Source organism: Centruroides vittatus, unplaced genomic scaffold (assembly GCF_030686945.1).
Source record: "Centruroides vittatus isolate TY-2023 unplaced genomic scaffold, ASM3068694v2 scaffold_861, whole genome shotgun sequence".
Lineage (NCBI taxonomy): Eukaryota > Metazoa > Arthropoda > Arachnida > Scorpiones > Buthidae > Centruroides > Centruroides vittatus.
The window spans coordinates 7755073-7781723 of NW_027122718.1; the positions used below are offsets into that span (position 1 = coordinate 7755073).

Consider the following 26651-nt stretch of genomic DNA (forward strand, 5'->3'; position numbering starts at 1 on the left):
TAATTTGCATTCTTTCATCTTGACAATAGTTTTGTTCTTTTGAATGTTAAAATTAAGAAATAGTTAAAGCAAAAACTTTATTTTTTTATTAGAGTTAGCTCTTTTTCTTCTTTTTTTCAGTGATAATAGCTTTACTTAGATATCTTCTTTTAAATATTATTTATTTTTATGTAAGGGTCATCTAAAGCAACATTATTACATAGGAATGTTAATGTGTTAGTAATTTTCCTGTAGATTTTGATGATAAAACAGTGTGAAAATCCTCATAATTTGATTGTTTTCTCACTAAGTTGATCTAATTCAAACTTTCTTTTACTGTATTATTGTTAATTTTTTTAATGAGTTTAATATTTTTATTTCGTCCTTACTATAATATGAGTATATCAACTACAAAACTAAATTGTATTATTACATACAACATATTATACAGGGTGTCTCAAAAATGTACTGACAAAACTTTTAGGGGAGGTAGATAACATCTAAAGGAATGAGAATTGCATAGGAACCCATAACTGGAAACGTCACCGTAAGTCAATAGGCGGCCATACCTTTTACCATCCCACATGATCGCCGACGAACTATCTGATCTTTCTGGAACAGGTTCTACCGGCCTTACTTGAAGATGTTCCAGCAAATGTGAGACACAACATGTGGTTCCAACATGATGGGGCACCTCCCCATTATGGAATGGATGTTTGTATACATTTGAACAGGTCTTTCCTGCATCGATGGATTGGCCGTGGTGGATGGTTCCCTGGCCCCCATGCTCACCTGATTTCTCAAGCCTTCATTTCTTTCTGTGGGGGCCCTCAAGGCTATGGTGTAAGACTCGCCTGTGGAATCTGAAATGGATCTCATGGCAAGACTTGTCTGCGCTGCTACTACAATCAAAGAAACTCCCAGTGTTTTCGAACATGTCCGGTAATCAATGCTCCATCAGTGTCAAGCATGCATCACATCTGATGGTGGAAACTTCGAGCATCTGTTGTAACATTATGAACTGGTACACCATTTCTACTAATTATGTCCAATAAATGTTTCCCATTAATCACTGTCTTGTGCCTTTTCAGATCTACTTCTACTACCACTTTTCCCTGACATTTCCAGTTATGGGTTCCTATGCAATTCTCATTTCTTTAGATATTATCTACTTCCCCTAAAAGTTTGTCGGTACATTTTTGAGACACCCTGTATAGGATGTTCATAAAGTCTCCAAACTCAAACTTTTAAAGTTTATTGTATCTACTAGGATAAACATACAAATGTGGGAATTTATGCATAAGTAATGTAAATAATGATGAATACTTTATCACATCATAACAAGTACTGAAAATGTCCTCCTCTTTCTGAAAACAAAAGTTGACCACAACTGCACATTTTGTGAGATATGCATTACATTTTCAGGTGTGATTGTCTAAATAACTTCTGCAATGTTATTTTTCAACTGGTCTAGGGTAAATGGATTCTGTATGCTCTGTCCTTCAAAAATCTCCACTGAAAGAAACTAAGATATCAAGTCTGGAGATCTCGGTGGCCAAAATTTTGAGAAATTGTGTCACCTTCACAGCATTGCTATCATTTCCATGGTGGTGTGGCATGTAGCACCATCCGTAAAACCAGCTGGTTGTCATCCATTCACCTGAAATAATTTTTTATAGTGTATTTTGAAGACACATGGCAAATTTTCATCATTTATCTTTATTTAGTTGATACGATAAAGATAACCAATGAAAATTTGCCACGTGTCTTCAAAATACGCTATAAAGTTCTTCTCTATTCACCAATAGCCTGTAGTTCTGCCTATAAATCCAAATGAAACAAATTTGGTGATGATGCTGATGAAATTTAATTATTTTTTTATTTTTTTTTCACAGGACACTGCCGATGCCACGAAAAGGAACGTGTTCTGCACCATTATATATGGCATGGTTAGAGACACTTACAAAAAATATGCCTCCTTTCTTATTAATACGAGGAAATCAAACAAGTGTTCTCACATTTTATTCCTGAAAGAAATGTGAATATATAGTTTTTTTATTTAAATATAATTAAAATCGCAGTAAGGCAAATGGCATTTTTTTATTGACGTTGCAAATAGTTTTGTAAAATGTAAAATAAATAATGAAGTGTGAGATCTTTAGCTTATCAAATAGTTGATTTAAATTACAAAATATTATTAAAATTGTGAAAATAAAAAAAATATATTTTTATAAGTGACATATCAAATTTTATATAAGATCGTTTTTGTTTGTTGTTGAAATACTAAAGTAAAATATGTCCGTTGAAATTTAAATTATCATCTTGAAAATGTTGGTTCATATTTATGAGATAAGCTCAGGGAGATAACGAATGTGTATCAAAATATTTCATTTGCTAATTAAGTAATAAATTGTATTAATATACAGTTTTATCATCAGTATTTTACTTGAATTCCTACAGATAGTTTAGTTTTATTTTAAATATTTGTATTCAAATAATAATGAAAATAATTGTTATACAATATTGGCAATATATTATTAATATTTAAGGAATAGCTGGCTTTATATCATTAAATTTTACTTTATATATACAAGATAGTCTGATGTCTTTAATTTAATTTTTATTTTATATATTTTATTATTAAGTCCTAAGCTGTATTAGATTTAATTTTAAATACATCTTACACTATATATTTTTATTTATAAATCACTATTTTAGCTTAATATTGAAAATTACATTACATAAAAGAGTAGTAGTCACATCTTGCACCATCTTTCATAATTAATGTTTTATTGTCTTGTCATAAATCTTTAATTTATATAATGTTATAATTAATAAAAAAAAACAAATTTTGAAGCAAAAGTCTTTATATCTAGTTGAAAACTAAATATGTATTTTATTAAATATATAGAAAATGATAAGACAAATTGCAATTTGAATCCTGTTATTTTATAATAGTAATTTTGAGTTTTAAATATATGCTTATATTTTTCTAAAATATATGAATATACAGTAGTATCTACATTTTGTAATCGCAGGTATTATTAACAGTCATATAACATCATCAGAATTTGCATATCTCAAAACATAATAAGTTAAAATAGACTTATAAAATCTTGCTAAAAACAGCTTAAAGATATCTATCAGCATCATATGGTTAATAATGCACAATTACGTCTTAACTAGTGCTTTAAATGTTAATTATTTTAACAATTTCCTTGCATACGGTAGTTTAAATTACTGGAATTATCTAGTTATATGCTGGATGAATTTCTATTAATTATAGTCTTATTTATTTACCTTGTTTAGTGTTATCGGTTGGTTATTATTATTGTAGAGGTGAGTCAAAGTGAGTATAATAAGTAGATTCTACTGTATATGTATGTCTATTTATCAAAATTCTTGAAGAAATTTTCATAGTCTCTTTCAAACTGTTTTGTTATATTGTTTGCAGATATCTATGTAATTTACACATGTAAATTGATTCGTTATAGAATTTACTTAGTTTGCTATAAATTACAATGAACATTTAGACAATGTTAATGCTTTTCTTCTAAGAATAATTAACAGTATTGACATAATATTAAGTTTTTAATGCTTATACATTACAAAATAAAATTAACATCATTAAATTCATTAAAATATTATCATTTACAATTATATCTCAAAGAGAATTATATACAATATTACTGACAACATACTTTAAAACTCCAAGTTACTATAAATGTTAGTAATAATATTTAAAATTCTTTTATCTATTTTCTACAAGAATGTTGCCATATAAGTGTAAGGAAAAGATTCATATTTTAGCACAAAATAATCTCTAATCATTGGAAGCATCGCGATTTTTTTGTGCAAGATAATGATTAAAATATATTAATTAGGCGTGCCATTTGCATCCAAGCTCGGAATATAGTATTCAATTTTTATTCTCTTTGCTTCTTTACTAATTAATCTCAACTTTAATCAGAATTTTGAGATGATTATTTGAATGGAAAGATATAAATTTTGTCTGGAATGAGAAATGAATTCAAGTGATGCTAATAAGTTAGAGCTACAACACTTCGGTGACAGCAAGATTATCAAATAGTGAAATTAAATGATAGAATTATTTTAAAATTCTCTTTTATCCTACTAGTGATGGCTAAAATTATCGAACGGTGTCACCATAACCAAGTATTTTAGCACACTTATGATGGGAGCATTCTTGTGATCACTGTACGATTATTCAGATAATTATATTTTCGAAAATTTGTATCTGCATTGCACAAAAAGAAAATAATATTAAATTTTGAATGATATCGTTTTCATTTGAAGTTTTCTAATTTTACTATTTTATGTATTTATTTGTAACTTATTTTTCATTTGTAAACTGATTTAGTATATTAAATGGGTTTGAGAAAATATTTTTGTGAATGTATTTTTTTTTTTACATAAAATACTTTGTTTTTAATCACATTTTCGTTAAATATATACATGTATATAAACTTCAGTTCTATTCAAAAATACGGTAAAACCTCACTAATTAAAACTACAATACGATTTTGTATTATGCATTTTTTAAAATAACAGATTTGTTGGTTCCAATCTGGGCTTTAACAATTATTATATTACTCTTCAGATGCATCAAGATATGATCAAACAGTTAAAAAATGAATTACAGACAAAAAATTAGCTTCTAGTTTAAGCTCAAATTAGTAAATTTTCACAATGATAAGAACAATGCTATTATTTTTTTGTATTGTCAAACTTTATCAAATCATTGTACGTGTTTATTTAAAGTGCACAACAGTGGCGTGCGGTGACATTTGACGATAGGGAAGCTGTGCCGACCCCGGATAGAATCATTGGAGGCGTTATACGATATTTTGGGGAGTAGCATCCGTGAGCTAAACCGTGTGAGGTTGGTGTAACACGCATGCGTGAATGCATGTAATCTGGCTGCTTTACACCATTCAAATATTTTTGCCATGGATGCTATCCCATATTTGACAATACGGCACTTCCGTTGGGAATATGCATATACGAATTTATATTCAAATATACAATAGCAATCTTTTCATTGTTTTCACATGTAGTATAGAAATTCGTAATAAGATACATAATGCAGTTATAATAAAATATTAATTTTAATTTATTCAAAGTACATTAAAATATGGAAATAATCGCACAATATGTACTTATATTTTAAAAAATACAAGAGAAGCGGTGCTTCCACAGCTTCCATGGATGGCATGCCACTGGTGCACAATAAAATTTGACTTTAAATAAAGTATACTTTTCAGATCATATAATATTCATTTGAATAAAACCTCACTAATTTGAACTAGACTTCCCCCAATTAGTCCGAATTAGTGAGGTTCTACTGTATATTATTATTCTGCCTAATAACTCATGCTTCAATTTTATAACTTTTAAATACATTTATGAAAATGTAAATATTTATTTTATAAAGATTTGTGTTACTATAGATTTTTAATTCACTTTGTCGTAAAATGTTTTAAATATTTTCTATTTTAATTATTTAATTAGTTATTCTTAAGCATAAAAGAAAAATCTTGAGTGTTTAATTTAATTTGTATTAATGAAGTTCATCTTTATCAAAGCAAAATGAATATAATAATATAAATATATAAAGAAGTTATTACATCTGTACAAGGTTTGTGAAGAAAAATCCAGCCGTTGTCATGCAAATCATTCTCATTATATTAACATCAATCTAACCTGGCAGACAAGGAGAACGAACTGATTGAGAGTGCGAGAACAGAAGCTGATTTGGAGATTTTAATACTTCTTGTATCTTCTTCAATAAATGTCTGTATTTTCTCATGTTACATTGCTGGATACTTTCCAGACAGACTATGTATGCTGTAAGACATTAGGAATTAACCAAACTGCTTCTCAACGTTGACTCAACAACGAGGCTTTGCACATGGGTGGTTTGGGGATTTAACCCTTCCCATTTGGCAATTCAAACAGAAAAATGCTACTATGTTAATAAAATAGTATATTATATATAGCATACTTTTTATACCCACTCAGTTCTCCCTTAGGTATGTAAAGTATTGTGTTACTTTATATGTAAAGTATTGTGTTACTTTATATGTAAAGTATTGTGTTACATACCTAAATGGTAAAAATTAATTACCATCATATGAGGCCCCGATACATCGTTGTGCCATGTATCTGGGAAAACATTAATCCACGATAGGATATTAAAAAACACATATACACATATACATTTTTTTAATCCTTGGGAATTTATAATTCATGTAACTACCATGTTATATGAGGGATACCTGTAATTTAGAAGGTTGATACTTTATTAAACTATGCACTAATTAAACATATATGAAGTGAAATATAATATATTCATAAATTAAATTATATTATATATTTTTTTATTCAATAACCATAATAATTTAGTTACATATAGGAGAAATTTGCAATTTATGTCCTCACTTACTTAGTTTCAATTTCTTACTCTTTAAATGGAAAATAGCTGAATCATCTGGTTGAATGTTGAAAAAGGATAAAGATATTTATTTGGGACGCCAAAAGTAATAAATTGTTAAAAAATAATTTACGGCAATAAACAGAAAGATGTATAAATGATAAAAAGATCTGTATAGTTTAGAATGAAATCTCTTCTAAAAGATTTCAATTTGAGATAATTGATAAGCCATTTTTGTATAAGCGTAGAACAGCCACAGATTCTCTTAGTGTAGTTTTATTAGAAAAACTTCTAATTGAAATAAAGATGGTTTATTTATGAAAAATAAAACATAAATTTTTTTGATACAGGTCCATAGCTAGAGGGGAACCAGGTGTGGCTCAGCCACTCCTAGAAAATTTTTAGCAACTTTTGTCCATTGTTCCAAACAATGAAATTCTATTTGATTATTTATATTTTTTAGTATGTAAGATTTATGGACGTAAATATATAACTTTTACACCTTAAATTTCGAATCGTTTTGTATGTACATACATTACACTTCCGGGGCTGGGTCCCAGATCCTCTTTCCCTGTGGTACTCTTAACTCCCAGATAGACCACTCCAGAGTTTGCTAGAAGCCATCTGTCCTGTAGTTGGTTTATCATTGATATATAAGTTTGTACTTTAAAGGTAAAAAAAATGGACCAAACTTATCTATTATTGTAAACCGAACGTGATGCAATTCACTTTGAAAGCAGTATTTATAATTATGTAGAGCAGTTTTTACAACCATAGCAATAACCCCATACAGATAATGTTCCTTGAAGGAATCAATTCATTGTTTTTTTTAAGGTATTAATGAAGTAAAAAAATAATTAACATTATTATAGTTTTATTTTTTTTATAAAAGTTATTATTTTACATTTATCATAGATATGCATATAATAAAATGTATTTACACAAATACTTTTATATTAATTTAAATTACAAGTTTTATTTTTATGATAACAATTCGATATATTTGAAACTATAATAGTTTGTTTTCTCATTGTGTCAAATTCCTTTGTATTTTGATCAAAAAAACAATTAAAATTTTGTTGGATACGACATTTTTATACAGATTTCTTTTATCTAATTTAATTTATCCAACAGCAATACATTCTTTTAAGAACTATTAAATAAAAATAGGAAATTATATTATTAATATATATATATATGTTTTAAATATAAAATTTCTAAAATTTACTCTCTGGAAATTTGTATCTTTATTATTTATCGTAAGAAAATATTTCAATCATTTATTTACACGAAGCTTTCGGATGTTTTTGTACATTATTCGCTATAATTATACAGATTTAAATTTATTTTTTAATCTTATTTCTCATATATACACTTATTAACTTAAATAATTTAATTTAACAAAATTTAGTCACAGTAAATTCTGTAAAAGGGAAAAAATGTGACATATAAATTGTTTTTTCTTCCAAATTTTAAAAATATTTATATAAAAAAAATAAATATAATATTTAAATCATTGTTTTAACTTATCTATTAACAAAACTGGGATAGAAAAAATGTTATGGCATATTGATTAATAATACTTTTAAATAATACTTAACAAATGACACACTAGATCATACTCGACATACAAAATTAACACTAATTTTGGGAAATGTTCTGGTTCTAAACTTCCCAAAATTTGAAGTAATTTTTAAATATTCATCAGAAATACAGTTCATATCCATAGATTAAATGCTTCCACATATCTCAGATATAAGACAATCCAAATCTCTTTGTTTTCAAGTCTGAAAAAATAAATGAATATAATAAATTTATATCGAAATAAATTCTTTCTTAGCTAAATTTCTAAATTTTTACTGTCAAAAGACCCATACAAAATGACTAATCTAGTATTTTTGAATACTTCAGATATATATCATTGTGTGTTTGGTGATGCTAGACAACTCACCACCATTCCCCCAGTACCCACCGGTTACATTGTAGCTTGGCCAAACCCATGATTAGCAAGGAAAAAATGTTTTATTTAACACTTATAGAGAGTTATTAATAAAAGATGCTTATTTAGAATGAAATAGCATATCATTTAAGAATGTTATAAAAAGTAAACACGTTGAAACGATCTCCTCGACAGAACATCAATAATAATTTTTGTATCGTCAACCTTGTAATAAAATATATTTTTAACTCTTGTAAATGTGTCTAAAAATACATATACTATAAATCATTTGGTAACATGTATGTAAAGTCGATATTCGACACTTGTGTCTTCAAATAAAATTTTTTGGATGATCTTGCATTGTCACGCAGTATAAAATCTTTAATAATATGGACCAAATTCCATGTAAAACCGAAATTAATTCCTTTTACTTCTTAAGAAAATACCTGGATTTAAATAGTTAAAGATATTTAACGACCTAAATTATTTTCATTTATTAAAATTAGCCTAAAATTTATGTTGGAATAGCATTTACTTAAATGAAAAACACAGTTTTCGGGGCATAATTTTAAGGTATTAAAAATACAATTCATTTGTGAATTGTTGTTATAGAATAAACAATAAAACAAACTTTCCATTTTTTAAAATTTGAATAACTTACCTATTTCAGCTTTTTGTTTTTTTTTGTGTGTGTGTGTGTGTGTGTGTGTGTTTCATTCTAATTTGTGGGTACTAAAGGGCTTTTTAAACCATAGCCATGGTGTATTTGGCCAGGCTTACAATGGGAGCGTGGTAGGGGACTGGCCCGACATATCCGGGACAAATTGCCCATAAAAAAATTCCTGGGAGTGTTGGCTCGGATGCGATCCCTGGTCCCCCAGAGAGGTAGACGAACGGCCTGTATTGATGTAAAGATTTTGCTTTTGAAGTAAAACCTTTACATTAGTACATCAAAGAAGCAAATAGTATTACTGTATAATGTGAAGCATGCAATGCCGTAATGTCAATGCCAAAAAACAAACTTTTCAGGAGAGATTAAAAAAAAAACACTTTTTCTAGTGAATGTATTCTTCAAGTCTTGAAAGAATTCATTTCAATTTTACAATATAATGGTAGAAAAAGAAATAATAACTCAAAAATTCTCTGGAATAGCAAAATGATGTAAACATAAGCCGTTACGCATTGCACCAGTGGCGCGTAGCTAGGGGGGTGCGGTCCGCAGCGGGCCCCTGGAAAACGATAGGCTCATGGGGGCCCCAAAATCAGGAAAAAAGACCCGAAATTTTTTTCGGAGGCCCACAAATCTGGTTTCGCACCGGGCCCGGAGAATCCTAGCTACGCCACTGCATTGCACGCTTCATATATATACAGTTGTATTCATTTTTAAAGCGATATATACAGTTTATTGTAAGGAAAATCTTATAAATAAAAAAAGAACACACGAATTTATTAACAGTTACGAGTTTGAAATCTTTAAAACTCGTAAATCAAACAGGAACAATACAAATTCTTTTCTTGAAATTATTCTGAATTTTCTCATTTTCAATTACATAAATTTCCTTTGTATTAATAATTTAGTATGCTAATAATATTGAATATTTTAACATATTTATAATATATATCTGTACAAATTACTTACCACTTACCATTCATTAGGAGCAATTTTATTTTTCTTTAAATTTTTATTAATTCTATTTATAATTTTACTAAATAACCCTCCGAAGGCAAAGGCTCTAGTTTCTTTTTCCATCTCGTTACCGACGTGTTTGTCTAACCAGTTAACTACTTTGAGATAAGCTTCGAAGTCGTAAGTGTCTATGTTCCCGTTGTCTGCACATTGCAGGGCCACCAGAGAGATGCTCTTTACCAAAGGCGGTCTTTCCGAAGATGCCGAAGAAATTGCTGGATCTGACGTCATTTTAATAATACTGTTTACATTATTTACATTTTTTTTTTTAAATATCTGAAAATAATCGAAAACTTTGTGAGATTTATATATATATAATAATAATAAAGTAAAAGTAAAAGACAGAATGACTATAGAAAGAACAAGAACTCATTTCAAACGTATTACAAAACCAAATTGGAAACGGAAAAGGAACGATGCGTCCGGAAAATTCCGGATGTTTCATTGTCTTTCCGTTTTGAATTTGCTTATTTTAAGTTCCTTTTCCGTTTTAATAATGAGTTTATAAATAATTAAAAACTTTTTGCAATTTGGTTCTTCTTAGTCAAATTTATGTATTAAATCTTTATTATTTTAAATAAACCGGATCGAATGGTAATCGAATAACCTAGCTTATCGAGTAATGCACATGCTTAACATCAAAAATAAAAAGTAAATATCTATATGACATTACAAACTCTACGGTAATATTTGGTTATAGATTCATTAGTATATATAATACAATATTCATTCCTCCATCAGTGCCGTAACAAGGGCGGTGCCCAGGCACAGGGCGTAGACCCTGGGGCGCAGAAATGACCTGGACCAAGTAGTTACAGATACTCACACCGGGCGCATAAAAAGCTAGTTACGGCGCTGTCCTCCATTTTACTATTATTATTTTTAATTTATAAACCAATGTTTCGATTGCATTTTTCATTTTGATTATCTCTTTCCAACGGACAATGATTAAAATTGTTCCTCAAATTACAATCGAAGTAATGCGATTACCATTCTAATCGAAAGAAGGGACAAAATTACATGGCTTTTTTTTAAAATAAATATTAAATTTTTTCTTTTTCCTTTTAATATCTTTTACTGTTTAATTCGAGTATTGGCATGTGCTTACCTCCATCATACATATTGAAATACGGGTGAATATTTGTGTTCTATACAAAAACGAGCAATTATCTTATTGTGATATGGTCACAATGCCGGCCTGCAAGTTTTCATTTATTTAATTTAAAACATATGCTCTCCACCTCAAATTAGTAGTGTCTTGCCCCTGTACATCATACTTTTCCTTTAGCAATCGAGTCGTGCCGGTCATCTATCTTTTTAGGGGAAATTTTTGGATTGAAATAACACAACTCCTGGTTTACGTAGAAAGTTGGTATACAGTTAATCGGGGCCTCCTGCCCCTAAGGTTTCTATATCTAGTCTCGGCTTTCATCTATCTTACTCCATTCTCGAGATTAAGGAAAGACAGACAGACAATGGGAATTAACAGGTCTACAATTTATTCAAATTGCAGCCCAATCACTAATTTCCGCTTAAAATCTTTACTGTTTTATACTTATTCTTAATCGTATTTTATAATTAAAAATTAGTAAAACATTTTAAAAAATATTCCAATACAGCATTCTCCATACATATGAAGAGCCATTGATTATATTATTCATTACATTAAAACAGACAAATTAAAATAAACTTAATACTTCAACACTTCCGTAATTTTCTAGAAACTTTTAAAATTACATTCATCTATAAATATTTCTATAATATTCAAGGATATGCATTTATCGTATATCTCACGTAAATCGTTTGATTACCTTAAGGAAGTTATTAGGAATTTGTTTTATTTTATTTTATCGTTCTTTATAAAACTTTATTATTACATTACGGACGTAACAAACTCATTAGCGATAACAACGAATAGAGGAATTATTGTATTTTAACAGATATTTGTCATGCTTAAATGATCCCAATAGCGGTCTACCAGGAACCTTGACCTACGACTGAGTATTGGTCTACGAGTCATTTAACGACGATGACGTGCAAATACCAGAAGATTATTATCCTTTAAATTACTTTAAAGAGTTGAAATTACGTTAGAAACAAGTAACAATACTTTCTAAATTAGTCGTACGACTATGGAATTAAGATACGCGTTACTTAGTTAAACACGACAAAATTGCTAAATCATTGTGATTGCATACAGTAACAATCTCTCAAACGTCTACAAAAAATAAAAATAGGAAAAAAATCCTACGAACTTTATTCTTAAAAAAATAACAAATAATTAATTATAATTTTTTATAATCAATGGTTAATGTTACCTTAGGTAGCCAAGATGGCGGCTCGTCTCTAATTACAGCAAGGAAACAGTGGGACGCACGTTCTAACCTAACCTATTCTAATAAATTACCATAATTATTACCAACAAAATTATTAGAATAGGTTAGGTTAGGTTAGAACGTGCGTTCCCACTGTTTCCTTGCTGGAATTAGAGACGAGCCGCCATCTTGGCTACCTAAGGTAACATTAACCAAAAAAAAAAAAACTGTAATTCACTTCGGGAATAAATTTCATATCTGATATTATAATCAGATATTTAAATAGAATTATTATTATTATTCTTTTAAATTCTAAGAAAGTCGATTTAATATCTCTAACGAAAATTACAAGATATAAATTACATTGACTTATATCAATTCTTCTCGGATCTTACTTTGATGAATGATGGATCTATTTTAGTTACGTGATTTACATCATCACGTAAAATTTCTATATATCTCTATAGAAACGTCATTTAACATTTTCGCAATGAATTTATAAACTATTTTATAATTTTTATTTATTTATTTTAGCTTCAATTATTACATGACGTCTGCAGAAAATTTCCCAGTGAACAAAGCTAGAAGACAAATAAATTTTCATGTAATTATTTAATTTTTTTTGTAGTTTTTTTAAGACAGATAAAATGTGTAATGGTCGAGGATACAGGGTTACGTATCTCAATCACTTTTACAATAATTTGTGGAAGTTTTTACTCGATACCAGAGGAGCAATTATTATGCATTACTTTCAGCAATACATAATAAAATGCAATAATAAGAAAGTAAATGCATATATCTATTATGAATTTGCAGTTAAGAATCGTGTAATTAATAATAACATCATGTGAATTTAATATTATATAGTTTAATATGAATTAGTTTTATTTTTATTATACGAAGACGTATTGGCTATCTAATTTCTTCAATTTATCATTTTGTAAATATTACTTTCACATTTTTCTAAAAACTTCTGTTTTCAGAATAATGTAAAACATTTTCTACCGAGTTTATTTACTGAAATATTTATATCATTTAAATTTTTATTTTCTAAATATTTTATTAATTTGAGTAATTTTATTTACAATAAATCTTTCATTTATGTTGGTTCTCTTGTAGAGTGTTCTTATGAGTAATTACTATATTCTGTTCCCTAAAAATATAAAAAACATTACAACGAAATCTTCCTATTAATCCTAGAATAAGTTTCGCACGAGTAAATGCCAAATATTGGAGAAACCCGATTTTACGCCAAACTAGTTTTGCCTAGGCCAAACTAGTTTGGCGTAAGCGTGTCAGGCCAAACTAGTTTAGAATTATTATTCAAGTCTATTAATGGTTAAAATATAAATTAATAAGGCAATCAATTAGATGAACAATATTTATTCATCTAATTGATATTTTACTGTTGATACTGTTTCTTTTATATACTATATACTTTTATATACTTTTGTTTGCTTTTATTCAAGAACTACCGTGAATCAATAACTAGTGAAGTTAAGCACTGGGCGGCCTGCCGGCGGCTCCCCTCGGGAGGAGTCCGTCGGGAGCACGAACAGTCGGAAGCGCTGCCATTGGGGTTACCTAGGTACACTTTAACCCATCCATTAATATATTTAACCATTAATATACTTGAATAATAATTCTAAACTAATTTGGCCTGACACGCTTACGCCAAACTAGTTTTGCCTAGGCCAAACTAGTTTGGCGTAAAATCGGGTTTTGCCGGTAACATATATATATTTTAAATTAAACTACGTTATCTGAATCAAATAATATATATTTCATAAACTTAAATATATCCTTAACTGTGCCTGAGAGCACAACTGTTGAGGGGAGCTGGGTGGTTTTTCACCAGGCCCAGAGAAAATTTATTGTCCGTACCCCTATAAAATTAACGATATTTTTACTAACAGGAAATAAAATCTTTAAGACTGATTTTTTTTTTATTAATATAGAGTCATTCTACGTATTTCATTTGTTCAAAAAACAAAAGGTTAAAGGCTCACCTAAGAGGCAAAAGCGATCCGCTCTACCCCATACAGACCCCGTAAGTACAAAAGCTATATATAATTATCAAATTTAGATCTACATGGCTACATATAAACGCTTTCTACCACATGAAAGGGTTTTTGGATTAATAAAAACAATTACTTCGTTTTAATCTTAATTTTTATGTACAGAAGTCGCAGATATTATCCTCAGTTGACTGGAACACCGCGCATTCTTCACGAGCCTAATTTGAATACACTACATCTGTATCATTGTCGTGCCTCTCGCCGAAGATTTCATTTAATTAAATGCCAGAAAAAAAATATAGAATAAGTTAAAAATTGCATAAACATTCTGAAATCAGCGAATTTTTACTTAAAGTAGCGGATAAGCATTTTAAAAATAGACCAATGAGAATTTTGTGTACTTCTATATGGAGAACAATAGATATATTCTGTCACTATATAATGATGAGGTCGATAGACTACAATTTCTAAATAACAATAGCTTATATAGAACAAATTTCAGAATATCACGTCAGTAAATTGGCACAATGATCATTCTCCAAAATAAGTTCTAATATTAACAAATATTAATGTTAACATCAAATAATTTTAATATATTCTTAAAAATTGCTTTTATTTGTCATGTTTTTCGAAATTGAGTGGTGGATAGTGGAGGTGAAGTCACCCTCACTATACTAATGATGTGTATGGTGGTGAGGTCACACCACCATATACATCGTTACAGTGCATTTACACACACACATATATTAAATTCTACATTTGGTTGTTATGTTTGTCGGATTTCGGAATGGAGAGAATGGCGATTTAGACCCAACTCCCTAAACATCGTTAAAATACATTATCATTATCATCATAGCATTATCATTATCGTCGTAAAGCGAACCATAATCCCATAAGCTCATGTGGGACTTAGCTATATAATACCACAGATAGAAGACCAAGAAATATATAATCCTTAACTACTACACCTCATACAATTAAGGTTATAATTTAAAAAATTATACTAATTATAAAAGTGGGGTGGTAAAATGTAATCTAATAACTGTATATAGTAATTAATTGACACGTTTTATGATATTTAATGACAATATTTTCTTATATACAGCATTTACAATTTTTAATATTAAATTGGTACCCTTAAACTGTATAATTACCAAATTATTTGATGTTATAATTACTTTTCTCGTGTAGAAAAAGGAAAAAAAATTAATTTCTAAAGTAATTAATATCGTTAAATTAAACAATAAATAATCATTGTTTAGTCAGTTACATTAATAACGAATGGTATCATATAAAATTAATATTGATTAAATATAAATGATTTATTATTTAATTGTGTTATTTCATTGTATAATATTAAATACAAGTGTGAAGCTAAACATAATTAAATGGGAGAAATAGTAAATGAAATTGTTCCCATTCCTTTCCTTATTACGAATTATATTCTAATAATTTTGGAAGGTCAAATTGGATATTCTAACGAATTAATGGATGAATGGATACAATAATAATATATTGTAATATGATATTCATCGTAACCATTAACCTTTTAACGATATTATATTTTTTATATTACAAATGTTACGATGTAACTAGAGAAGTTATTGAATAAAAATTTAATTAAATAATATGGATTTTTATAAAATTCTTATTTAATTAATTTATTTAAAAATAAAATTAAGTACTTTATATTGCATAAAAGTTATAAAATATAATATAATTTAGATAAACAGAATAAATTATATTTAATTATAATTAATTTAATATTATATTGAATACATAATTAACTTTTGTTTTCTAATTATTTAATTAAAATTTTTATTTTAATTATTTTCTATAATAAATTATTTTATTTTAATACTTTAAAAAATAATAATAATAATAATAATAATTTAAAATTGAAAATTTGCTTTATTAACGAGAGTTTAAATGATTAAAAAAAATAGCAAAATAATTATTAAAAACGTAAATTAATTTTGTTAAAAGTCAAATGTATTTACAAATACGTTTATATGGCATAGAATAATTATAATATAATAAAAAAAATTATCATTAATAAAGTATTATTAATTGTAATGGTAAAATTAGTGAAAATCTGTATAATTTTCAGTGCTATTATAAATTTTTCTTTCTCTTATTTTATACCCATAAAATAAATAAATTAAAATGATTTTTTAAAATAATAATAATAATAATTGCTATATTTTTAATTAAAATGATCCAGAAAATAATATTAAGTAAATTAATGTATTAATTATTCTTTCTTATATATACAGTATTTACAATATCTGTATGGAAGTAGAGAGTTTAGAGCAGGGGTTCTTAACCTTTTTTTTTTGTTTTTATGGACCCCTTTTCCTATCAAGTGATGGTTACGAACTCCCTTCTAGGAATAATTGTTTTAAATGCATAAGATATAGTAATACATATGCTTCTCTCTTAATACAATAATTAACAATTTCACACTAACACAAAATTAAAATAAGTTGATTGTTATCCTTCCAAGCCCATTGATTCTTGGTTAAGTACCACTTGTTTAGATGCTTCTTTACATTATAAAAATAAAATAATATGTTTAATAATTCGATTAGAATAGTTAGAAAAAGTTTTGATACCCTTAATACTGCTTTTATTACGATAAAAGCAGTATTAAGGGAGTTATATATATATATAAAGCCTATATACTTTTAAAGAAAACCCAAGAATTCAATAAGAATTTCGTAGATGAAAAGGAAAAAAATTTTAATAGACATAAAATTTATCATATATTAATCTGTAAACTAAAATTTATAATATATTTCATTCTATAAATTTATAAATAAATCATATTTATTCATAATTACAGAATTATCATCGCTTAATTTTAAACGATTCAAACTGGAAATTGCTTGACGTCGAATGATTAAATGCCCATTGTACGTTTTCTCTTTTGAAAGCTCGATTAAATATATTAAATTTCATCGAAGAAAATGAAATGATCGACGTTTTCTACGCTCGAATAATGCAGAAATTCAATAAGATAATTAAAGAAATTAATTATATTCAAGTTTATTCCTCAAAGAGAATTGAATATATTGTAGAATTTCATTGTTATATGACATTTAATAACCTTATTACTATGTAAAATATTTCGCGAAAACGTGGCATTTAAATCAATATATATATATACTTTATATAATAATATAAAATTAAAAATCTATACATTTATTAGGACAGATTTATCGATGTTTCTGGTGAAAACGTCCTTCATAAATCTGTATGAATAGGTGTATAATTAAGCTGTCTTCTAAATTGCTGCTTCAACTTATATCACTATTTTTATCAAGACCGTAACAAACTGTTGAATGTTAGTTTTGAGAGGTTATTTTATTAATAATTAATGAAAAAATTGAACTGTTATACAAAAAAAGTGGAAGAGATTCAATCGAAAAAGTTCAAAAATTGCTGCATTGTAAATAATTGATTCTCTGGATACAATTTTTTTTTTTTCGATTTGACCGTTTTATCAGTCGATTTTTCAGTCAAATTTTCATAATTTATCTTATTCTTTTAGAAGATTTATTATAAATAATTTATATCATTTTAAATTGTACAGTTAAACAATGAAAGGTAAGTTAAGAATAAAGATATATTCTAATCCGATTCAATCTAGAATATGATATAAGGATTGTGTCTAGCTTTCTAGAAATCTTATTTCTAGAAAATCGATTGGTTTTATTTTTATATAATGCAAGCGAATGTAAAATAATATAGATTTCATATATACTAACGTAAAATACATTTCCATTGATCTTCTATATAAATTCTTATTAAATGAAGTGATATTTAAAAGCATTTCGAAAGGGGGGGAAAAAAAGGCAAAATTGTCGGTCATATAAAAGCTAAAATTTGTGATATTTTTAGTACAATAAATTCTGTGAAATAAACGTAAAAATTTACCAATATTTGAAGTAAAAATTTAAAAAGATCGATCTTGCAGAACGAGAAACGATCGATCTTGCTGAAATCTACAGGAGATTTCTACGAAGAACTTCGGTGATAACTGTATATAAAACAGCAACTTGTTGAGATCGTAAAAGAAAATCTATCAGTTTTTACTTCTTGAATTTATTTAAAATGCAAATATTATTGTCCAGTCGCGAGTAAATGCAAATATTGGGCAAGTTTGCAAATTTTCATTTGTTAGCTCTCCATGGCTTTTCTTTTGGTGATCTGGGCTCAGATTATAACTGTTAGATCTCGTCGAGTGTTTACTGTTGGGAAAGATTAGTCATTACTCCTTATTTTATGGCCTCTACTATAATTATCTCCGTTCCGGTAGGAATTATTATTATATTTAGTTGGATGACAATTTCAAATTTATATATTAGTGACTGCAAATAAATAATCCTCGTATTCTAAATCTATACTATCTTACACGAATTTAAACCGTTCTAACGATGATAAATTATTATTATTATTATTATTATTATTATTATTTTATTAAACAGGTTAAGTAGTGTGAAAGTCATATTTACTTCGTTGTAAAGTTTTTAGCATTAATATCTATTTTCTACAATTATTTTTTAAAAAAATATTTACTACAATATAATTATTATTAGATATAAAGGTAGTATTTTAAGAAATTCCGAAGCATTATTTGTTCCAAAGAGTCGATTATTAAAATAAATAGTCCAAAAATATCATAAAAACAATGAAACGAGATATTATACTTTAGAAATTCTTGCAACAAAACTACACTTTTATATTGATAATTTACCTAATAAGTATTAATAAAATCTAATGAATTATATCTAATAACGAATTTTCGTCGAATTTCAATACAAAATAAATCCAGCGACGAGTTGCTTAACTTTTCCGACAATATCTGGTGGCGCCATCTGTTATCATATTTTATTAAAAAACTTTTATATTTTTAACTATTATAAAACGGCAAAAAGCTTAATTTTGAGGGCAGGGATGATAATTTTCTCAATAAATTCAAATTATAATATTGTTTTTCAACGACATTAAAGTATTTAAACACTTTTATTTGCTTTTATAACTTGTTGCAATTCAAATTTCATCCACTCGTAATCAAGATAGAAAGCCGAAACTTTGAGAAGTTATATTCAATGGCAAATTAGGGATTGCAATTGCTGGATCCCTCATCCAGCAATCCAGCTGGATCCAGCGCATTCTTCGGCCTGCTGGATCCGCAAATATTCAATTAACTTGTTAAATAATTGCGAAAAAGTCTACGTCGTCGCGTTTCCGCTTTGCTAACTACTAGACTGCTACTAATTACTTACTCACTACTTTACTAACACTAATAATTAAATTACTCATAAATAAACTATACCTTAATCAATCCAGCAAAATTTAATAAAATAATAACGTATTCAATCGCTTTTAACGATCTTCCTCAGTTACAAAAAAATACACTAACTATAGAACATAAAATGTGTTTCGAATAAATATAAAAAGAATAGTGCTTAATTACATCCCAATTTTTTTAAACAAGATACATAGATGTACTGCCAGGTCTGATAATTTTCGTATTGTATACCGACGTAATCCCACTGTTTTCAAACTTTTAAGAAACGATAAAAAGAAAGAGGATCGGAATTCAACAACGGGTATATATTCGGTGCCTTTACACAACCAACGTTTCAATTCCAAGCTTGTTTATGTGGGTGCAACGATGCGCAGTTTAAAACAAAGGCTCAAGAGCACAAATATACAATCAGTAAGAACCTTGACAACACTGCGCTGGCATCATACGCAAGACAGAAGGATGTTAACGTCCAATGGGATCAAGCGGCAATTATAAAAACGACGACAGAATAGGCAAACGGTCAAACATCTTGAGAGATTGGAAATCTGCAAGGCGCACATGACAACTGGTTGTATAAACCATAGAGATGCGGACTCATTGTCTACCATGTGGAGATCCTTTTACATTAATTAATGTTATTAACGGACAATGCTGGTTTCATTGGATCTTATATAGCAGAGTGTTTTTTTTTTAAACTGACGGTACTCAGAGACATCTGTAGAGCAATCTAACAGCCGAACTGTCGCCAAATTTGGGAGAGTGACTAAGGACGACATGGGAAAGAGATTCCGCGAAGAAAAAAGTAGTACCCAAATTTTCCGGTAGGGGTGGATTTGGCGCTGTTGTAGCAAAACAGCTAAGAATCTGCATAAAATCCAGCTGCAATTAACAAACACACGAATGAATAATCAGACAGAGGTTTCAGTGTAATAACGAAAGTTTAATTAATCAGCAAATAACCTTCTCCCTTCTTCAATGTGATCACCGTCCTGCTGGACAACTCATTGCATCCTGAACACCGTGTTCTCTATGGCCGAACGTAACATGGCCGTCCGCAGGAATGTTCATCACAGTTCGAGAAATGTTGTCCTTCAAAGTCATCAAGTTTGGGACACTACTAAGATAGACCTTGGACTTTAAGTAACCCCACAAGAAAAAGTAACATGGGGTTAGATCCGGAGAGCGAGGCGGCCATGCAAGTGGAAAAAAGCGACTGATGATTCTTTCTTCGGTGAAGTGCTGGTAGCTTTTTCGCTACAACAGCGCCAAATCCTCCTCTACCTGCGAATTTAGGTACTACTCTTTTCTTCGCGGAATCTCTTTTCCATGTCGTCCTTAGTCACTCTCCCAAATTTGGCGACAGTCCGGCTGTTAGATTGCTCTACAGATGTTTCTGAGTACCGTCAGTTAAAAAAAAACACCCTGTATATACTTTTTCCGCTATTTATTTTGTTTATTTATCTATATTTTGTCCGTTTGGGCGTTTTCCGTTAATTTTCATATTTATTCCGAACACATTTTATGTTCTATATTTAATGTTCTATTTTTTTTGTAACCGAGGAAGATCGTTAAAAACGATTGAAAACGTTATTATTTTATTAAATTTTGCTGGATTGATAAAGGTGTAGTTTATTTAACTTATTCTACTTCCAGTACATAGTTTTACATACCTATACATAACTACAGACTAATATGTAGAGTCTATATATATGAAAACTGGTAAGACTGATAGCCACTTAGCCACTGATTATCCGTCCTTACATTATTATAATATATTAATATAAATTAATCAGTAGAATTACCTTTGCTATTATTTAACTTAAAGATTACATTATAATTATAATCTAACTAAACAATTAAAGTTAATTATCTCTATCTCAAATGTTAAACCAAACCAAAGTTAATTTTACTACCTAAATGTGTAAGAAGTTTTACTGATTTATAGCGACCAGTCTAAATAATAAAAGCTTTTAAAGTATTTTTTTAAAAATGTTTTATTTCATTAAAAAAAAACATAAATTGCAGGATAGATAGATGGATAGATAACACTTTATTGCACCAAAAATACATCCACGCTGGATCCGTGCTGGATCCGCGCTGGATCCAGCTGGAATGATTTCAATCCAGCAAAAATCCAGCTGGATTCAAAACACTGCTGGATTGCAATCCCTAATGGCAATGCATTTTAATGATGTTTTAGGGAGTGATTCCACCCTCAGCATCTTCCCTATTCTTTATATTAATATCTTTTATTATATTAATATAGTTCTTTATATTAATATCGTGAAATCGCCTTAATAAATCCATAAAAAATCTTTATAAAGTTATTTATTTTGTTTATAAAACTTTTTACGAGCGATTGATTTATTTATAACTAATTAAATGACTGATTTTATAATAAAAAAAATCATTTATCTAGTTATAATTTCAATTAATCGATAGCTTAGATAGGTAAAGTATTTGGCATTTTATTAAAGATATAAGTTCGATTTTATTATTACTTTTATTCGCTTCTTAAAGTACTTTTGTAATTTATATCTAGATATTATTTATTTTATTGAACTGGTGATGATAAAGAGAGAAAAAATAACAATGTATCGGGTGATTTTCTGTGTAGAAAATACGATTATCGAGTGTCGAGAGCTATCACGCAACATTGGATACAAATAATGTCCTTTCTTCTGCGATGGTAATGTTATTAATTCGAATTTCGAAAGCTCCAGAGCAAAATTGTTCCATAAAACTGTAAAATTTTTTAATAAAATGATTACGTTATTCGGTATTATGTCGTTAAAAACACGCTTGAGATCTTCCATGTAATGATATTAATAGGCTGCATATATTATATAACGTTCTATTATAATACATTATTATTATATATTATATAATAATAAAACGCTATATAATGTATATATTATACTGAAATATGTTTTGTTTCTTTCAGTTTTTTCTTTTATATTAAAATTTAACATTAAATTTTTTAAAGCTTCTCTCCCAAGAGAAAACCGTAAAAATAAATTGTTTTTTTCACAATTTTCCAATAAATGTATATATATTTTATGTTAGAGATTTTCATTTTTTCTATTATTACAAATATTCTAATAATTAATTTGTGCAAAATTTCGTATAAGAGTGAGTTTTTCTCAAAGGAATCATCATTTCTTCTATCACACGATAACACATAAAGAAGCGATAGAAGTTAAAAGATCTGTAACGGTTGCTAATGTAAATAAAAAATATAAACGTTATAATTCTCTTACTGTTACGTTATTTAAAAAAAAAAATCTTAAAAAATAATTACAAAATTACAAACAATTTTAAAAACGATTTTACAATTATTAATATTACTTTAACAGATAAAACTCGGTTTAACAGCATTAATTAACAATTAACTAATACATTTAGTAGAGTTTATAGACATAAAAAGTCACGTATTCTATATCCTATATAAAATATAGGCTAAGATCTGTTTACCTATTCCATATATATATATATATATATTAAATTGATAAAAACTCACCAGAATATCGAACGTAGATTCCGTATGTTAGAAATGACTACCTTCTTCGATCACTCGAACTGTGAGAATAAAAATTATTCTATGCAGCTTCTACTTAATAAACCCATTCGTCGGATCATCTTTAGTTCTAAGGCGGATCATCTGTTGTCTTTCACACAATAACCTTCAAATATACGATCGATAATTTTGATAGAATACTCCGATTTTTATATTTTTATACGGATTAATAAATTTTTGCATTTAAGATTAACTAATAGCTTTCTAAATATAATGTTCTAAGTATTACGTTTCTTCTGTACTTATCGATATTTTCGGTACTACTGCGAGTTACTGCACTTTACGAAACTCGCACGTTCGAAACTTTCCATATCTTCTTATGGAAATTTGAGTGAGATATTCCGTATAATTATAATATAAAGGTATGTATATTGCTATTTTTAAATCTTTATTCAATTATAAATTATTCTAATTCTAGATTTACACGTGAATTCTCGCTGTAAAGTGATTTACTTAGAAAAAAAAACAGACTTCTGGTCCGTATTTTTTTTTAAAACATATTTTATAGATAAAGTAATAATTATTCGAATAATAAAATTTAATTATTTTAAAATTATTATTATTATTATTTCTTTATAAAGTAGTTTCAATAGCTATAAAAACGGAATAAAACATTATTGATAGCTATAAAAAAAAATAGTTATTTTTTATGTCGAATGTGGTATGAATTATCGACCTTCGATACTTCCGGACTGAAATTATAAATGTTCAATGAAATATTATTATTATTTTTTTAGCGAAATCAAATAAGAGACAACAAAGCGATCGATGCTATTTCCTTCTTTATTTCCTTGTATTTTTTGCAAGGGCTTCCAATAAGTATGGATAATCGATAAAACCTTTATAAGTAATTAAAAACTAGTTCGAAGTATTATTAAATATTAAATTTAACACCCAAAACAAAACATAGATTATATATAAATATATATATAATACGTTAAAATATAGAAATTTCATAACTAAAATCAAATTTCTGTTGCATCGTAGAAAGTTGTTTACATTCGGATAAGATATGCTGCATGGGACATTTGTATCACAATAATAGTGTTAAAGTAATTATCTTCATTACACTTAAATACCATAATTCCAAATAACATGTCTCGGGCAAAAGAAATAGAAAGTTTAAGGCACTTTCGCTCATCCTGTTCAAATGTATGGACAAGATGGTACATCAAAATATTTCTCTTATCGGCATAATGGATAGGGTGGTATATGAGAAAAAATATGAATATGGCTTAATTGTATTTAATGACAACTACAACGAATTTTTTCTTTTGGTGTAATTTGTATCTTTAGTGTTTTCCCTTCTGTTTGAGGTGCGCTTAAACGCTCCAGGGCGAAGCATGGGCTAGAAAGTAATGTAACATATAATTAGCATTAGCGCATGAAAAAGTAATTTGAAATATAGAATTATATATGTGTACAAGACGAGCATATCCCATCTTGTGTGCCCATCTTTAACAAACAGGTATTGTCCGAAACAGAAGGTATAAGATGAAACAGCTAGATAGTGTGGCATTTGGAGAGACATTCGTATGCCTCATAAATAAAATTAAAACTAAGCACTGGCATTGATAATGCACTCAGAACATTCTATTGTTTTTATAATTCAAGAACAAAATAGAAGATTTATCTTTTTGTTGGTTATTCCGATTTAAATAGAGTAAAATGTTGTACTCAGGCGAAAGAAGTTACATTTGCTAATATGGAGGATTGTAATATTGATGCATCTACTTTCAGCTGGTATATTGTTTTCCAAATATATGAATAGGCCCATGTTGTCCATATTGTACTGTACAAAATGACTCTAAATAAAAAAGTCAATAAAGTTTCACTACTTAAGATTATGACTACGATAAATGATGGCATTATATAATAAACAATTAAAATCACTTTTATAAGGTTTCTAATGATTTTCATTTGCAAATAAAAAACTTTAAGTCGAATTTTAACCTATTTAACCTTTGAAAATATGCAAAAACTCTGCTAATATTTATTTTATATTTTCATTTTCTCCGTGGTAAAAGACATAAATTATTAAACAGCAATAGAACAGAAATTAAATAATTACCAAAATTTATTTGATGATAAAACAATATATTTATTGTAATATCACAATGCCAGGCTACAATTTTTAATCATATTTTTAACTAATTTAATTTAAAATATATGCTCTCCACCTTAAATTAGTAGTGGCTTGCCCCTGTACATCATACTTTTCCTTAAACGATAGAGTCGTGCCGATCATCTATCTAACACCTTTCGGGGGAATTTTTGAATTGAAATAACGTTGCTTTCTGTTTGCATCGGAAGTTTTTATATAATTAATTGGGGCCTCCTGCCCCTAAGGTTTCCATATCTGGTCTCGGATTTCGTGTATCTAACCCGTTATCAAGATTAAAGAAAGACGGACGGACGGACTACAGTGGGAATTTTTAGGTCTACAATTTTTTTCAAATTGAAGCCCATCAAGTTTCCTTTAAAAGAGAAAAAATATATTATACCATTCGTAGTCTATATAAATTTTCTATATAACATATTGTTGAACTCTCCATAATTCAAATTTCCTTTTCTTTCAAACATTTTTAATATCCATTCATTTCAATATCGAATTCAATGTTACACGATTTTGTTATTTAGAAATTGATATAACCCCGGATATGTCAACACTTTCAACAGGGGGATTCACAAATGAATTCTTTTTTTATACTCCAACAAAATATTGAAATAACTGAAACGTATTCCAGTTTAAAAATTCAATATTGTAAAGAAATTTCTTTCACGTAACTAGCTTTACAACCTTTTATTATTAATATTCTGTGAATAATACGAAAATTATTGACAAACTTTCCATTATATTTCTGAGAAATTTTGTATTTTTATATTAATGAATTTTAATTCATTCAGAATTTATTCGTAAATATACGATTCAAAAGCGAATTAGGCGGAAGAAACGATTTAATAATTATATTAATGTAATTAAAATATCTAACCAGTGTGTTTTTGATTTATGTAATAAATAAAAGTAACACGTGTAGGTTATAATTGATATTTTGTGATAAAAAAAAATATATATATAAATGTTTTCAAATTTTCCTTTATTTCTCGGTATAGTAAGAGATATGAACAGAAATTTAATATTTTCTTTGAAAATTCTTTTAAATAATAAGAAAGATGAGAAAAATTTCTATTTATTTTTGTCATAAACTGACGTCAATTCGATTTGATGACGAATTTCGTAAGTTTCCAATCTGTAAGTAAAAATATAAATAATTATTTTATTATAAAACGAACATTTACTTACTGTAAAACTAATTCTTTTCTTTAAACTCGAAGTTCTAAGTCATGGAAATTAAATTTAGATA

General features: G+C 28.0%; 1 protein-coding gene and 1 long non-coding RNA gene across 3 annotated transcripts in view; one reads left to right on the top strand and one right to left on the bottom strand.

Moving 5' to 3' along the window:
• The window catches only part of LOC136990014 (solute carrier family 12 member 2-like), a 93963-nt gene extending 85543 nt beyond the window's left edge, over positions 1–8420 (top strand). Inside the window, exons 25-26 of one of the 2 annotated variants that reach the window (XM_067288334.1) lie at positions 1875–2017; positions 8345–8420. In XM_067288334.1, the coding sequence (XP_067144435.1) occupies positions 1875–2010 (136 nt within the window). In that variant the 3' untranslated portion in view covers positions 2011–2017; positions 8345–8420. Of the gene's footprint in view, positions 1–1874; positions 2759–8344 lie in introns of those variants that run through there. The other variant, XM_067288335.1, reaches the window with a different exon arrangement.
• Positions 7548–26651, bottom strand: part of LOC136990016 (uncharacterized) — a 39643-nt gene continuing 20539 nt past the window's right edge. The window contains exons 2-4 of the long non-coding RNA XR_010882996.1: positions 23226–23392; positions 10019–10335; positions 7548–7586 (exon numbers count right to left, since the gene is read on the bottom strand). This is a non-coding gene — a long non-coding RNA (uncharacterized lncRNA). The remainder of the gene's footprint in view (positions 7587–10018; positions 10336–23225; positions 23393–26651) is intronic.